Source organism: Triturus cristatus, chromosome 10 (assembly GCF_964204655.1).
Source record: "Triturus cristatus chromosome 10, aTriCri1.1, whole genome shotgun sequence".
In the NCBI taxonomy this organism is placed as follows: Eukaryota; Metazoa; Chordata; class Amphibia; order Caudata; family Salamandridae; genus Triturus; species Triturus cristatus.
The window spans coordinates 1,101,865,344-1,101,881,765 of NC_140593.1; the positions used below are offsets into that span (position 1 = coordinate 1,101,865,344).

At 42.5% G+C, this 16,422-nt stretch overlaps 1 protein-coding gene across 1 annotated transcript in view; it reads left to right on the top strand.

Annotated features, from left to right (window-relative positions):
- The window catches only part of LOC146796649 (uncharacterized), a 36,193-nt gene extending 28,110 nt beyond the window's left edge, over positions 1-8,083 (top strand). The window contains exon 2 of the mRNA XM_085631357.1: positions 7,885-8,083. Within this exon, the coding sequence (XP_085487483.1) occupies positions 7,885-8,083 (199 nt within the window). The remainder of the gene's footprint in view (positions 1-7,884) is intronic.
- The last annotated feature ends 8,339 nt before the right edge of the window (positions 8,084-16,422 follow it).

Sequence of the window (16,422 nt, forward strand, 5' to 3'; positions counted from 1 at the left end):
TAGAAGCTGCATTCAGAGAGGGAGGGTCATTTTTTTCAGTTTGGCACCAGATGCAGAAGACACAGATTTTTTTTTTAAAGTTTAAATTTCATTGAAGAAATCAATTTACTGAAGATACGAAGACTTCACATGGAAAAAGAGATATAAACATTCAAAGAATACAATCTTCATCAATAACAATCTATAACAAGCATTGGCATAGCCAACACGTCTCGCTTTTGGGACCTTGTAAGTATTTAGTTATGCAGCAGAATATCCTTGGTGCAACAACAGAAACTGTTGCATGGTTAAACACTTATAAGGTCCCAAATGAGAGACCTATTGGCTATGCCAATGCTTGTTTCAAAGTCTTTTGAATCAGATGTAGGCTTCCTGCTATTTACTCGCGAGCATGTAATCCTTAAATCCACAATATACTGTGGCAAAAATCCAATTTTATTAGATTTAACCTTCCCCCGGCCTGTGAATTGTTTGTGTTTTTGTGAAACACATTATGATTGCTTTCCTCTTCTTACCCTCTCGCTTGGAAGATGGTGGGGTCAGGTGAAGTACAGGAGCACAGTCTGCAAACGTATGCTTCCAGGTCAACAACCTTTACCATGTGCAGCATCTTTCTGTCATAGACTCACAAGGTATGCATGACCTTTCAAGCCGTGCTGTTGCTTTCCTGGTGTGGGGGATGGTAGGAAGAGGAGCCGAATAATGTCACCTATTAAGGCCTCTGCTGTACTGGGGTCTCTCGATGGTAGGAAGTGGAAGAGGAGCCGAATAATGTCACCTATTAAGGCCTCTGCTGTAGTGGGGTCTCTCGATGGTAGGAAGTGGAAGAGGAGCTGAATAATGTCACCTATTAAGGCCTCTGCTCTAGTGGGGTCTCTTCGGTCACCCAGGGGATGCTAGGTGTCCGCCTCAGTGGAAAGGGATTCGTGACACGTTGATAGTTGGATTGTTATCATAACATGAGATTACAGCAGGTAAGAATTTCAAAGATGTCCTGGCAGAAAGAGTTCATCTATTTCAGGAAGACAACTTTCCACAGCAATTCCTCGTGTCGGCAGGAATGGACTGGTTCAAAAGCGGGGCACTAAAGTTTTGTAGGATTCAAATGAAAATCTCATGACTCGATGCAGGCTAACGTCCCTGACTGCTCTACCCATCAAGTAGTCAGTGCCACAACACTTTTAAGAAAAGTTATGGCACTATAACAGAATCCATGAGCTCCCCCCTTGCTGGGGTGCTTCTTTGGGGCGTCCGGGTGTTTTCCCACATGCACACTGCACTGTGCCGCCTGCCTCGGTGTCATCTGCCCTCGAAGGAGGTGTACTTGTCCCCTTAAAGGCCAAAGCCATTTCCCCGGCCTGTGCTACTGTCGAGATCGGGAAGGCTCAAGTGAGCCTCGTTTCTGCATTAAACACACTGCCGTCACGTGACGCTGCCTACTCCGATCAGAGTCACTCTGTCAGTAAACACTTCACACAGCCTCAGTAACGAGTAAGAGAGTTTGCACTTACGGTGAGTGACGTGAAGGCTGCAGAGGTTTGAGAGAGGACTACTACACTAATAACAGGCAGGCTTACAGTTTCTGGGCCGAGAGATGTGTAGCGTGGCCGGACGTAGGACAAATATAAATGGATTCAGAAGGGAACAAGGAAGAGTGTTCAACATGGGAAAGTGAGGCAGGGCTAAGGAGCAAAGGAGAGCTGACACCACCAAAAAGAGAAGAGCAAGGCGGGAGAGCAGGGGCGAGGTAAAGAGCAGAGAAGAACAAGCCCGGGAGTTGTGGAAGACGCGCGGCCGCGAGTCGCACTCTGTGGTGGGGGAGGAACGTTGAAGCGCACGCTAGGGATAGAAAGCTCCTCGCGCTTTAAGTAAAACAAGCAGGAAGTGGGATAAGGGTGGGGGTGGCAAATGGTGTGCACTTTCGCGGCCGCTTTGATGTTCTCAGTGGCCGCACGGCTCACTGAGAACATCAAAGCGGCCGCGAAATGATCACGCAGGCTGCCAAATGGTGTGCGCGCCCGGCGCACATGTACTGTAGTTGGCGGCCTGAAAGCACTAGTTTGCACTTCCAAATCCCCCGTTTACAAAAGCTCTCGCGAGAGCAGTGCTAAAGCGCTGGCTCAGGCAAGATCTAAAAAGGACGAGGGGGGAGGGATCAGGAAAAAAAAAAGGGAACAAGGGAGGTCAAAAGTAAAAAGGAAGGCATCATCAAAATTAGACATTATACCTGAATTCAAAACTTATAAGCATAAAAAAATAAAATGTATAAAATATAGACTAACTGTAGTTAAAGCAATACAACGAAAGGAGTAATTATAAGTGGAGATGTGAGAGAAACAAAAAGACATAAGTATATCAGGGAGGTTTACGGACTTCTTTGGGAATAGTAACAGGCGTAATATTGGCGGATGCAACACAGGTTAGGTAGGAGGATAATGGGAGCCATAGAAGATCCTTTTTGATGGAAAGAGATATGGGGGTGACAAAATTAGTATCTAGTCTATGATGAAAGCAAACAGCATCCCACCATGCATTGAACGTGACTTTATCTGCTTGTTTCCAATTAAAGGTAATCAAATGCAAAGCTATTGCTAATAATAGATCAATTAGTTTGGAGTTAGGGGATAAAGAAGACCAGGCCGATGATAATGAACCTAGGAAAATGGTAGTGTGTGAAAAAGGAATTTGGGTATGAAAGATTTTGTTAATTTGAGACCAGAACAAGCTCCAGAAGCTAGAAATGGGAGGGCAATCAAAGAGCATGTGTTTTTGGTCAGCATGTACACAGGAACAGGACCAGCAGGCGGGAGAAGAAGCAAGAGAAATAGAAGCCAACTTCACGGGAGTAAATAAAATACGTTTATTGATGAAATATAGAGTTTGAGAAGTATTGGCAGCCCTTGACGTTTTATGAATCTTTAGCCATAGCTTATCCCAAAGGGAGATAGGCCAACATTTGGCTAAGTCTTTTTCCCAAGCCGATTCAGCTTTCCCTTTATCTCTAACCGAAGTGAAAAACAAGCATTTATTTAAAGAAGAGGCAGATGGGGAAGATGATAATAAAGGAAAAATAGTGGAGCATTTGGATGGAGGAGTGGAAGTAGCCGGTAAGGAGGGTAGATATTTGGAAAGAGAGGAGCTGAGTAAGGTATATTTAGCCTTATACGAGGATGGTAATGAAAATTGTGATTGTAAATCCAAAAAGGACCTGGGTAAGTTATTAACTAATAGCTGGGAGATCCATAGCAACCCCTTAAGCTTCCACGTTTTCCAATAAATTGTGTGATTGTTAATACGTAATAATTTATTATACCAGATGGGTTGTTGGTCTAAGGAAGCGGTGGAAGGATAAGAAAAAGGAAGAAGAGGTACAAGGATTTTACGCGTATAGGAGAGAACTGGTGCATGAAAAAGAGAATTATTGTTAGTAAAGGCAAGTGATTCTTTAAAATCAAAAGGGGACAAAAAGTATTTTTTTATATTTAGCCAGACGGGAGGATGAATTTGATGTGTCTCAGAGAGCCAGCGAGAAGACTGTTTCAAAGAGAAGGCATAATCATAGGATTTAAAATCAGGAAATTTAAGGCCTCCAGAAGATTTATCTGCCTTTAGGGCAGACAAAGCAATACATGAAGGTTTATTTTTCCACAAAAACTGGGTTAAAAGAGAATCAATTTTCTCAAAAAATAAGGCAGGAATGTGAACTGGAATCATGGAAAGAAGATAAAGGATCAGAGGAGAAAGCATCATCTTGATAGAATCTAGACGTCCCCACCAAGAGAGAAAAAGTGGATGCCAACGATCAATAGAATCAGAAAGAACCTTTGTTATGCTATCAAAGTTTATCTGTAATGTATTTGAAATGGAGGAGGAGAACCATAAGCCCAAATATTTAATCTTAGATGTTTGCCAGGAAAAGCCCGTTTGTATAAAATCTTGTTTAAGACAAAGAACATTTAGAGGTAAAACCTCACATTTATCAGAATTAAGACGATATCCAGATAATCGAGAAAAATGATCAACCTGAGATAAAAAGGCAGGGATGGAGGTACTCGGATTGGAACAGTATAAAAGAATATCATCTGCATAAATAGATAATTTTACATGAGAGGAGTCAAGCTGAAAGCCAGTAATCTTTTCATCCAGTCTAATTTTAGTTAGAAAGGGTTCCAGGGCTATTATAAGCAAAAGAGGAGAGAGGGGGCAACCTTGACGTACTCCCCTAGAGAGAGGAAAATAATCTGAAGTTTTCCCGTTCACAAAAATAGAAGCTTTAGGATTAGAATATAATATGAAATAAGAGATATTAGTTTAGGGGGAAATCCGATCCATTTTAGTGCCTGAAACATAAAATCCCAACCGATTCTGTCAAACGCCTTCTCTGCATCCAAAGCGATAGCCGCGATGGGATAATCAAGGGAAGATGCTTTGCTGATAATATTAAAAAAGACTCTGGAATTGTCAGAAGATAAACAACCTTTTACAAAACCCGATTGCTCAGGACCAATAAGATTAGGTAAAATAGGGTCTATGCAAAGTGCTAGGGTTTTAGCAAAGATTTTATAATCCAGATTGACTAAAGAAATTGGTCTATAATTTTTACACAGAGATGGATCTTTACTGTCTTTAGGAATTAAACAAATCATGGCCTCTTGAAAAGTCTCAGACGAAGAACCACTAGAGATAAAGTAATTGTAAAGAGATATAAGATGAGGAAGTAAGAAATTAGCGAAATGGGCGTAGAATTCAATAGTAAACCCATCTGGACCTGGGGCCTTTCCCCTTTTTAATAGTGATATAGTATGTGTAATTTCAGAGGTCGTGATATCAGTCTCTAAGGAAGAAAAATCTGTGTCGTGGGGCAAAGGCAGTTCAAAAGATTGAAAATAAGTAGAGGGATCTATCGAATTTGGCTGTTGTTCAGGGGTGTATACATTTTTTTTAGAAAGAAACAAATGCTTTTAATATATTATATGAGTCTTTAAATAAAGATGCACACGTGTCATTACGTATAGATTCTACTTTGGTTCGTTCACGTCTGATTTTCGGATAATTTGCTAACAATTTCCCCATCTTATTTTGACCTCCATAATATCGAGCACTACATTTTAGAAGATAAGAAGAAGCAGCTTCAGTAGATATTTTTTATTTTTTTTTATTTATTTTTTTTGTCCTCATATGCCACCGAGGTTATAGATGCGCAATCAATCGGATTACAAGCAATATGCTGACACAGTTCGAACCAACTGGGAGGGATAGTCATGGAGCCGGGACCTCATCCCACAGCAGAAAAGCTTGACATACCAGGGACCGCCATACCATAACCTCAGAAGTTCAGCTGGGGTGCCACCCAAATGCTGAAAGAAGGGAATCAAAGTACCGCTTATGCCAAGCAGTTGTAAATATGGCTTAATCATTGGACCTGGGGAAAAAAAAAAAAAAAAACCCCAGAGTCTCACTGATCCCATTTAAGAAGATGCCAAAATGATCTTTTGGCTGGATTCCCAGCTCTAGCCAAATCCAACTTAGAAACCTGCAGGGTAGAGGCATACCAATCATTGATAGAGGGAGGTAAAGGATCCTTCCACTTTCTGCATATCTCTCTTCTAGCCAGTAGTATAGCGTAAAATACTAGCTTCTTTGCTGAGCTGGAGACCCCCTCTAAGACTCCGAAGATCACCAACTGAGGATGTACAGTTATTCTGGAGTCTATTGAGGACGTCAGGATCTTACAGATGGCTTCCCAAAACTGAGACAGAAGGGGGCAATCATAAAACATGTGGATGTCAGAGGCTGCTAGGAGACCACATCTAGCGCACCCCACCATATTCCCCTGAGTAAATTTAGAAAGTCGAAGGGGGGAATAATATGCTCTGTGGATAGTAAAGATGTGGTTCCTACGCAACCATGCCGGTTTCACCACATCCCACAGCAGTCTACAAGATGTTCTCCAGACCTCATGCAAATCCGTATTACTTAATATGTCAGCCCCCCAGAGTTCCTGTGGAAGATTAAATAATCCGTCCATCTCATCCAAAATCAGATTGTACCAGGACGAGATCTCCTTCTTAGCAGGGGGTCTATCAATTAGCAGAGTAATAAGAGTACTATAACCCCCCACTGGGAATTTATTTTTACGAGAGGGCTGTGTAGAATAGGAACGAAACCAGCTAGCCATCTGCAGATATTTTAGCTTAGCAAGGCCAGGGCCATTCTTTCTACTCAAACACTCCCAGGAGAGCAATTCCCCTTCAACAAATAGATCACCCCAGACCTCCACACCTGCCTCTCTAATGGGTATTGCAAGTGAGTCTCCCAACCAAGATGGATTATCAGGGAGATCCCATAGGGGAGTTCTACTGCTATAGTACCCTATTTTGATAGATTTGGAAACCTGGGCCCAAGTCTTTGCCATTCCCAATAGAATTTTCAATTTAATTTTTTTAAAGAACTTGGGATCACCGAATTTCAATAGGAACCCAGACTGACTGACCCCCTCTCCCCTAAGCAGAGTAGTGTATAGGGATCCCACCCCACATTCCAATGTTTTTTTTAGCAGCACCCTAGCATGAGACAACTGGAACGCCCAGGCATAGACCTGGATATCGGGTGTGGCCAGCCCCCCCCTTTTCCCTGCGCCTCCTTAACTTTTTCCACGAGATTCTTGGAAGATGTTTATTCCAGATAAAGGTATTAATCTCGGCCTGAAAAGTTTTAATGTGGTTTGGATCGAAGTAAAGGGGGATAGTATTGAAAAGAAAGGAAATCTTTGGCAAAATAGCCATCTTAACCAAATTAGCCCTTCCTAATAAAGACAGAGGAAGATGGAACCAGGACTGAAGCAACTTATGGCAGTCCTTAGCTACTTTGGAAAAATTGATATCTGCAATTTGATCTATATTTTCCACAATATCGAGGCCCAGGTATCTCAATTTATTCCCCGGCTGAATACCCGAGATACAGAAGTTCTTGTCCATACCCCATGTCATCATCTCGGTTTTAGAGGCGTTGATCTCATACCGGACACAACACCAAATTCGGAGGCTAGCTTAACTATTTTGGGGAGAGCCGTACGGGCATCAGAGGTGAAAATAAGGATATCATCAGCGTACAGGGCCACTTTCCTTTCCCAACCCCTGTACGTGAACGCCTTGATGTCAACATTGTTTCTTAAATTTTGAGCGAATGGTTCCACATAAAGATCGAAAAGAAGTGGGGAAAGTGGGCAGCCCTGTCGCGTACCCCTCGAGATGTTGAAGGGGTCAGACAAGATGCCATTAATCAGTACACAGGCACTTGGATTCTGATACAATAAACTAATTGCCCGGCGAAACCCGGCTCCCACATTGAACTTTGCCAGGGCCTCCGACAGATACGACCAATTAACTCTGTCGAAGGCCTTGGTGGCATCCAAGGTGAGAACCGCCAGGGGGAGGGACTCCAAAACTGCCAAGTCGATAGCGCCTATTAAATCAAAAGTTAGTTCATGTAGCTGTCTCCCCCTAACAAACCCTTTCTGATCCGGGTGTAAGATATTGGGGGCAACCGAAGCTAGTCTATTGGCCAGAATTGAGGCAAAAATTTTATAATCAACATTCAGTATGGAGATTGGCCTATAAGAACCACATGCAGTAGGCGATTTCCCTGGTTTTAAGATTACAGTGATAGACGCACTGTCCCAAGATGTCGGGGGCCGACCCCCATCCAGTAGAATGTCATTAAACAGTAGTACCAAGAAGGAGACAAGTTCCTGCTCCAGGGCTTTATAGATTTCAGCCGGTAGGCCGTCAGTACCTGACGCCTTCCCTTTTTTGGCATTATGTATGGCCTTGATGACTTCCTCCCCCGAGATTACACTATCTAACCTCTCACTTTGCTCCTCAGAGAGCGCTGGAAATGTGATCTTACTAAGCCAGTCTTTAATTCTAACCGAGCTGATGTTCTTATCCTCACAGTAGATATTTTGAAAAAAATCTCTGAAGGCGGATCTAATATCTTCATCCCGGGAGAGAGGGAAGCCATTGACATTAATCACCTCGATGTTGTTACGAACTTGGTCTGTTTTGGATTTCCATGCCAATAGCTTCCCTGCTCCCTCTCCATACTGAAAATGAGCAAGCTTACTGGCCTCCCATCTCTCTTGTATTCGCTGATTTAAGACGGAAGCGAGGTGGCCTTTTAAAGAAATTAACCTTCCAGACAAAAGAGAGCGATCTTCTGCTGTAGTGGAATCAGCGTCTAGTTCTAACTGAGTCTTAGCTATGTCTGCTTCCACCGATGTCACTGCTTCCTTGTATTGCCTCCTCCTATAAACCATTTTGTTTGTGATAAGACCTCTAACAAAAGCTTTAAGAGAATCCCACACCACTCCGATGCTTGTCGATCCTACATTTGTTGTTAAAAAGTGACTCACCTCAGACTTAAAAAAAAGAACATCATCCGGGTGAGAAAGTAAGGAGCGATCAAAGGACCAACTTCTAGCTGGCAAATTTTGCATCGAAATAAGCTCCAGAACATGGCGGCGGTCGGCTGATCGCTGCAGCGCTCCGGAATCAGGCTCCTGATGTGCTCTGCTTAGACGCTTGTAAATGCGCGTCTAAAATGTTCCCCAGTAATCCGGAGTGTAGGATTCCTAACCAGGTTCATTTCCTAAACGAAAAGCGAGTGTCGGGAGGAATCTCGAAGTGTTTGTGTTCTAACGATCTAACGATCTTACCTGGATTCCGGCTCCGCTCGGTGTAGGCGGGGTAGGCGGGGGTAGCCGGGCTGCTTTCCCTCTCTATGACCGCAGGAAGCGAGTTTTGCGGTGGAGGCAGCGGCAATACAGCGGGGGTAGAGGATGTTGCCCCCCCCAATCAATATGCATTGCCAGCTGTTCTAAAGTTAGGATTGTGGTCCATAGCCGCCCTGGCGCTGCGCCGTGGAAGGAAGGCGCGATGTTTGTCACTTGCTGCGTGTAATATCTCTTCCCAGGCTCAGAAGCTCAAATATATTTCTCGAGGTGCGGTGGAGGGTAAAGGAGGGGTTGACTGCCCGGCGGGCGCAAAGAACGTGGAGAGTGGAGAAGAGGGGGGGGGGAGCTCCCGGAGGAGTTAGCTAAAAAGTGTCCACAGCCGCTACAGCAGCCACAGCAGCAGTCGTCTAAAGGCAGAGGCTCACGTAGAAGAGGTAAGGAGCCCGTAAATGTACAGTGGAAGAAGCCTGCTCCTACCTCACAGGTAAATCTGGCTGATTTGGTACACGGCGGACCCTCATCCTCTGAAGGTAAGAAAGCCTCATCTTATTTGTCTGTGGAAGTGAAATCGAAGGGTACAAGATTAAACGGGGTTAGAGGCAAAGCTAAACATAAAAGGGATTCAAGTGTGCCACCTGATTTGAACTCGAGGATAACCCCGTCTCTGCGCTCATACTTTAAAGTCGTACCACAGGTGCTTCGTTTGACGGATGCTCAGGGCATGTCTTCCTTCTCGACGGCAATGGATACTGGCGCTAAAGGTATGCCCGCCTCGAGTACCCTAAGTGTTATGGAAGTTCCAGCTATCAACTGTCTTTCTGCCTCTGGTGCCCCTTCTGGCGGAGACTCTGGCCCTAAGCTCACTTCTGAATGTGTTTTGTCTGAGGTGGACTTGATTCAGCCAGATTTAGAGACCAGTGACTCAGTTGAGACTCTCAAACCTCAGTTTCCGGAGGGGGGATGCCATGGTAACGCAAGTGAAGTAGGGGGGGCAGGAGATTCTGCTAGTCCCGACCCGATATCCCCAGTGGATTCAGATACAGGGGGTGTAATCTCTGCGGCTTCTATTCTGGCAATGTTCTCAACCCTGTCCCGTGATATTAAGAAGGGGTTTGAAGAGTCTTCTGCTAATCAGGCGGACATTCGGAGCTACTGTGAGTCCTTAGACAAAAAGATCGATGGGTTAACATCTAGGACAGGGGAGCTAGAAGATAAGGTTGCTGCAATGTCTATCTATTTGGACAAAGCTAAGGAAGACATCGTCAATCTGCGAAAAGAGGATCAGGCTCTACTTGATAGGATGGAATTATTGGAAAACAATGCCAGGAGAGCCAATATACGCATACTTAATATGCCTGAAGGCTCCGAGGGTTCCGATGTTAAAAACTTTGTGGCGCAACTTTTAAAGGAGTCATTATGTCTCGATAATTCTCTAGAGGAACTGACCATCGACATTCAGAGGGTCCATAGAGATCCGTTCAGGAGAAACCCACAAAGACCTAAACCTCGTAAAATCTTGGTTAATTTCCATACCTATGCACTCAAAGAACAGATCCTCAACTTAGCCCTAAAACAAAAATCCCTCCTTGGAAAAGGATTTACTTTTCTCATTAGATCTGACCTTTCTAGGGTCACGTTAGAGAAGCAGTGGGAGTTTGGAAGGCGGCTTGAGGCTTTTCGAAAATTGGGGGCAACGGCTCAGCTAGTGTTCCCTGCAGCCCTGAAGGTGATGTTCAACAATAAGATGTTTAACATTAGGTCAGTGCAAGCCGCTGACGAGCTCCTTTTGGAGTTGGGCAATAAAGCAGCTGGTTGATATGTACCTTGTGTAAAAATACAGATCAAATAATAAATGGGCCCCTGAGTGTTAAAACATATTAGTAGTTTGTAGATATTGAATTTAGTTTTGTTTTTTTTTCACATTTTTTCATATTTGTTGAGGTAGTATATGCTACAACACAACTACCACGGGGGAGAGAGAAGGGGAATGGGGGAGTCTGGGAATGGGAAAAAAAAAAAAGAGGAATGGTGGAAGGAAAAAAAAAAATATATATATATATATATATCGTTGGTGAAGGACAGGAAATTTTATTCGGTTTTCTCTTCTCCTCTCCTTTCTCCTGTTCTTGTTCTATCCTTGCTGTATTTACAAACTCCCAGGTACATATACCGCATTCACACATTTCACACATTTTGTTAGAACACGTGAGTAATTAGATTACCTTTTGAAGGGGGATTGGTTTTTAGCGTCAAGGGTGGGTCACGGGAGCCTGAGATGGGGGTGCTATCTACTGGATCTGTTCCGGTTGGATACACCAAGGGTTCTCCATGGGTGGGAGGGGGGGGGTGGGGGGGTATAGGGGTCACGGGGTAAAATGTCTTATAAAATTCCTCATGTGCCAACCTTGTGCATTTTTGTATTCCAATGGTGGTAGGATAATTTCAGATATGCATCTATCAGACAGTAGCTTAGGTCATACAGGTGATGTCCCAAGTCTCTGGGGGGAGTTGAGAGGCATTGAAGACAAATGGCTAATTTAAAAATAATATCCTGGAACGTAAATGGCCTCCGTACTAAATCTAGGGCAAGGAAGATACTTCAATATCTTCGGGATTCTGAGGCACAGCTGATCATCCTGCAAGAGACGCATCTGGTCCAAGACGAAATGGATGCGTTAGTTAAGGAGAATAAGTGGATCGACTTTTCAATTTCTACTTCTCAGTCCTTGACTTGTAGAGGAGTATCAATTATCTTCAAAAAACAACTCAGGGCTAAAGTGTTAGATTTTAAGGTTGACCCAGCGGGTAGATGGGTGATTGCCTACATGGCTATTTTGGGTAATCAGTTTACTATTGTGGGGTATTATGGTCCTAATCAGGACGATCCGTCATCTTTGGAGGCAATTTTTTCTCACCTTATGTCCCTCCCAGAGCCTGTAATTTTTGCAGGCGATTTTAATATCGTCTTAGACCCCACTCTTGATAAATCACGTAATAGTCGATCTCGAATCCCATCAAAATCCAGATCCTTTTTGCTTAGTGAAATGAAGCAGTACGGTTATGTGGATATTTGGAGGTTGAGGGCAGGTGAACAGTTGGGTTTCTCTTTTAGAAACCAAAAATACCGCCACCAATCCAGAATAGACTTTGTATTAGTGAGCCATACCTTAGTAGATTCTGTTAAAGATGTTAAATACCTCCCGTCACATTTATCAGACCACTCGGCAGTAACTATGGAGCTTATTTCGATGCAAAATTTGCCAGCTTCAGTAGATATTTTGTTAAAAGTAAATTTTGCATCAATAAGATTTTTCAATGCGGATTCGGAGTTCGAATGGTAATAAGCATATTCAAGCTGTTTAATTTTAGAAAGTAATTTGGAGTTTTTTTCTTGAAAATTCTTTTTCTTTTTTGAGACAAAATTTATAATAAAACCTCTGGCAGCAGCTTTAAAGGAATCCCAAGCCATTACAGGAGAAGAATCTGGGGTAGACTTGAAAGAAAAGAATTCCGAAGCAAAAGAAGTGAATTGGTTTGTGAAATTCGGATCTGATAGCAACACATTGTTAAAACGCCATCTGCCTGAATGAGGGGCAAAAGAGAGTAACTCAAAATCAGCTTAAACTGGAGCATGGTCCGATATCAAAATAGAGCCAATTTCAGAATGTGAAATTTGTTGGGATAAGGGTTTACTGAGAAAGAGATAATCTATACGAGATTGTGAGTGATGAGGAGGAGAATAGAAACTATACTTCTGAGTAGTAGGATTACAAAGCCTCCAGATATCAACTAAAGATTTACGGCGTATGGAGGATGTGAATTGTGAATGCATCTTTTTGGTCGTAAATTTAACAGAAGATCTTCTATCCAAAATAGGGTCAAAAACCTGGTTACAATCCCCACCAAAAATAATATAGTCATCATCAAACAAAATAAGTTTATCTGATATCTGTGACCAAAATGTGCTATCTACATTAACTGGTGCGTACACATTAAAAAGAAGAAGAGGTATTTGATTTATAAGAAGTTTGACAATCACCCAACGACCCTCTAAATCAGCTTCTTGATGCGTAACTGTTACTTGGTATTTCTTATGGCATAAGATAGAAACTCTGGTTTTTTTTTACCTAAGGCAGGGGAATAAAAAACATTGCCTACCCAACTACGTTTCAATTTAGAAGCCTCAACTTCTGATAAATGCGTTTCTTGAATTAATGCAATATCAGTGTTTAATCTGGCTAAATGTGTCAGCACCCTTTGTCTTTTAATGGGATTATTTACTCCCTTAACGTTCCAAGTTACAACTCTAAAAATGAACCATCAAATATAACATGAACATTTATTATGCAAATAGTATAAGCATAAATATTTTCAGTATATACAGGAAAGAAGTTAGAGAGCAGAATAATGCAAGAGAGACTCAAGGATGAAAAGAGAAAGAGGATAAGAATAAGAATAATATTGTAAGGTATAGGGAAATAAATGGAGAAAAAGATAGAGAGAAAGAAAAAGGAGAAAAATAGGGAAGCAAATGATTGAGAGAGAAGGAAACACAAAACATAGGTACAGTGTTAAAGTAATAGATGACAGCCAAGATTGCAAAAAAAAGAAAAGTGAGAAGAGGAAAGGTCAAAGGAGAAAAACATGTAAGGAGAGAGCTGAGGGAGAACAAAACACAGAACAAAAATACTATCTAAAAGTAGCATTTGATAGTAAAATAAAATGTCGAAAAGACATACCACAACAAAACAATGATAAAGTGGATGGTGGGACCACATGAGGAAGATAGCACACCGGGTCGCGGACTCCGTGAGGACGCAGCACAAGGAGGACGGTCTCCAGGGAACATGAAGATAACATATATCAAAGGGTCACAACAACTGCACCTAAAGGGGTTCAAAAAGAAATAATATTAACAACTGGATTTACGGCAAGACAACAAAATAGAACAGTGACAAAGGTATAACAAATACAATAACATAAAATGGATTGATATTCAAAACATTTATGCTTGAGGAATGTCCATAGAGTCTTCCCTACAAGAGTTCAGGAATTGTTGAAGCAACTCTGGATCCTCATTGTTCGTTGTTTTATTGTTGTAAGTCACTTTGAAGAGGCACGGGTGGAATAAGCCATAAGGAGCATTCAAAGTGCGAAGAGCAGGCCTCATTTCCAAAAACCTTTTCCGACGGTCAGCAGTAGCTTTGGCGTAATCCTGTGCAAAAAAGAGATTAGAGCCATTCCAAGTGATCTTTCCTTTCTGCTTGGCAGCCTGCAGAACTTTAAGTAAGTCTGTGTACTCTAAAAAGTACAAGATGACCCCCCCTAGGTCTTGTTGAAGAGGGAGAGGAGACAGCAGAACTCGAAATTGAGCCCAACGATGTGCTCTCTGAATGTTCAAGGATGGAGAATTTGGAAGGCCAAGAAGCTTAGGTAAAAATGATTGGAAGAAAGATAAAGGATTTGATCCTTCAAGGCCTTCTGCAAGCCCGTAAATGCGAAGATTATTACGTCTGTTTCTGTTTTCTAAATTTTCAACCTGCTGCTTGAGATTTTGAATTTCTCTGTGAAGACAAGGAACTTGGCCAGTGGCCTTTTGGATTGTAGCGACTTTTTTCTCAAGATCCTCGACTTTTTGTTCAGTGTGCGACCAATTAACTTCGAGATTTTGTAGACGTGTATTTGTTTCAGCCATATAGGGTTTAAGTGAACGAATTTCCTCAAGCAACAGCTCCATAGAAATAGAAGGAGAAGTATTAGTAGGGGAGGGAGGATTCGCTTTCACCCGCTTTCCAGGAGTAGAGGCAGACGTGGATGGTAATTTAGATTACATTTTTGAGGTTGTGCGAGAAGCATGGGGAGAGGAACTTTTAGTTGTAGAAGAGTCAGTTGTTGCATCCTCCATATTGTCTTGTAGTACACTAAAAGGATTGTGGTCTTCCAAGGATCCGTTGGGTGTAGTGATTTGCTGAGAAGAATTCCGGTTGTAGCGTGGTGTTGCCATTAGAAGGAGGAGCAGTAGGAGAGGCTTCAGAGAAGAGCTAAATTCAATGTCTATAGAGGTCAGCCAAAAATGAGTGTCTGAATAGCAGAGGATCAGTGAATGGTATGACGGGACAGTCAATATGCCAAGGGGATGGTAAACACATAAAAAATTATTGAAATATCACGTGAGACTGTCTCCCCATCCACGCGCAACAAAAGTCAGAATGGCAGTCTCAGAACTTTTGAGAAAAAAGGTGACCAAGCACCTACAATGTAAGCGTTGTAATCACATCCAATTTAAAATGGCAGTCGTTTAATTAGAGTCGAAGCTGAAAACAGTAGGCAGTTCAAAAGCAGTAAAATTTAACTCAAATTACACAGCAAGGGCTCTGAGGCTTCAGCATTAACCACAAAATGGCAGCCATGTTGTGAGGGTTGAGGTACAAGATTTCATATCCTCATAAGCAGTAGAAATTAGTCAGGTTGCAATACTCCATAAGAGATGTCTCCATAATAAATGTCTCCATAATAAGGAGCGTTTGGAAGAAAAAACGTAGTTACCGTGTGAGGCAGAAGACTGACAGCGGCCGCTGGAATCGGTGCTGCAGACAAAATGGCGGTCGTTACTTACTCGCGCATCCCGAGCAGCAAGGATTCGAAAAACGGCATTTTCCCCTTCACCGCTTTCATCCATAAAGGTCTCCGGAGAAGCAGCAGGAGTTCCGCCGTAATTGGAGGCAGTCTTGAAGACCAGGTACTCGTTTGAAATCCCCGGAGAGCTCCCATTACCGCAACGTGTCCAAGGAGCTCCCGCGAACAGCGGCCATCCCCTACGGTGCCTTAGCCACGCCCTAAGACACAGATTTAATATAAGCTAGGTTTTCACAAACATCTCCTTGTGATTAAATTTAGTGTGAAAGACTTTAATAAGTAAAGCGATTGATCTGCACATAGACAAGAGATGGATAAAGGAGAAAAGATGCTCAACGTGATAAAATAATCTCACTAGTAGGGAATATGGAAAGATATCTAATGCACCGCAATATAATCCAACAATTTGAAAGGAGTGAAAAACTTGAGACCACCTCAGTGGTAGATAATACATCATAAGGATACCCCATGGTAGAAAATTCATTCAATAGGAGTGTAATGACCATCATACTATTCATATGAGCACTGCGCTAAAATTCCTAAAATTGGTGGTTCATATTTAGGAGGTGAGAGAAAAGGAAATATTGGGAATATTGAAACAGGCAGGTTAAAGATACTGTTAAACAGGTACTGTAGAGGAGAGTATGAGTAAGGGAGTTCCTCATCAAATGAATTCATGTCATAGTAGATAATTAAGCCATTTTTATCATCATGGAATCACAGAAAAAACAAAACTAAAATAAAGCGTTCACAGCAGAAGTCTACTTGTGTAGGACATTAGGGTGCCATGGAGATCCAAAATATAGAGTCTCCAACATGAGAAAATATGCTGTATGCTGTTTTAAAGCACCATGACCTCTTGGAACTCATGGCGAGGTGGCCATCTTGAATGCCACTTGCCTACGCACCACCAAAATAAGGAACCTGAGTCCAGCGGAGAAGTGGAAGCAGACGATGACTGGACAGAGAACTGGTGGTTTTCCTCGCTCTACCAGTGAGGCGCAATCAGCCCTACCACAGTCCAGGATGGCTGTGGCCACGCCAAGTGGATG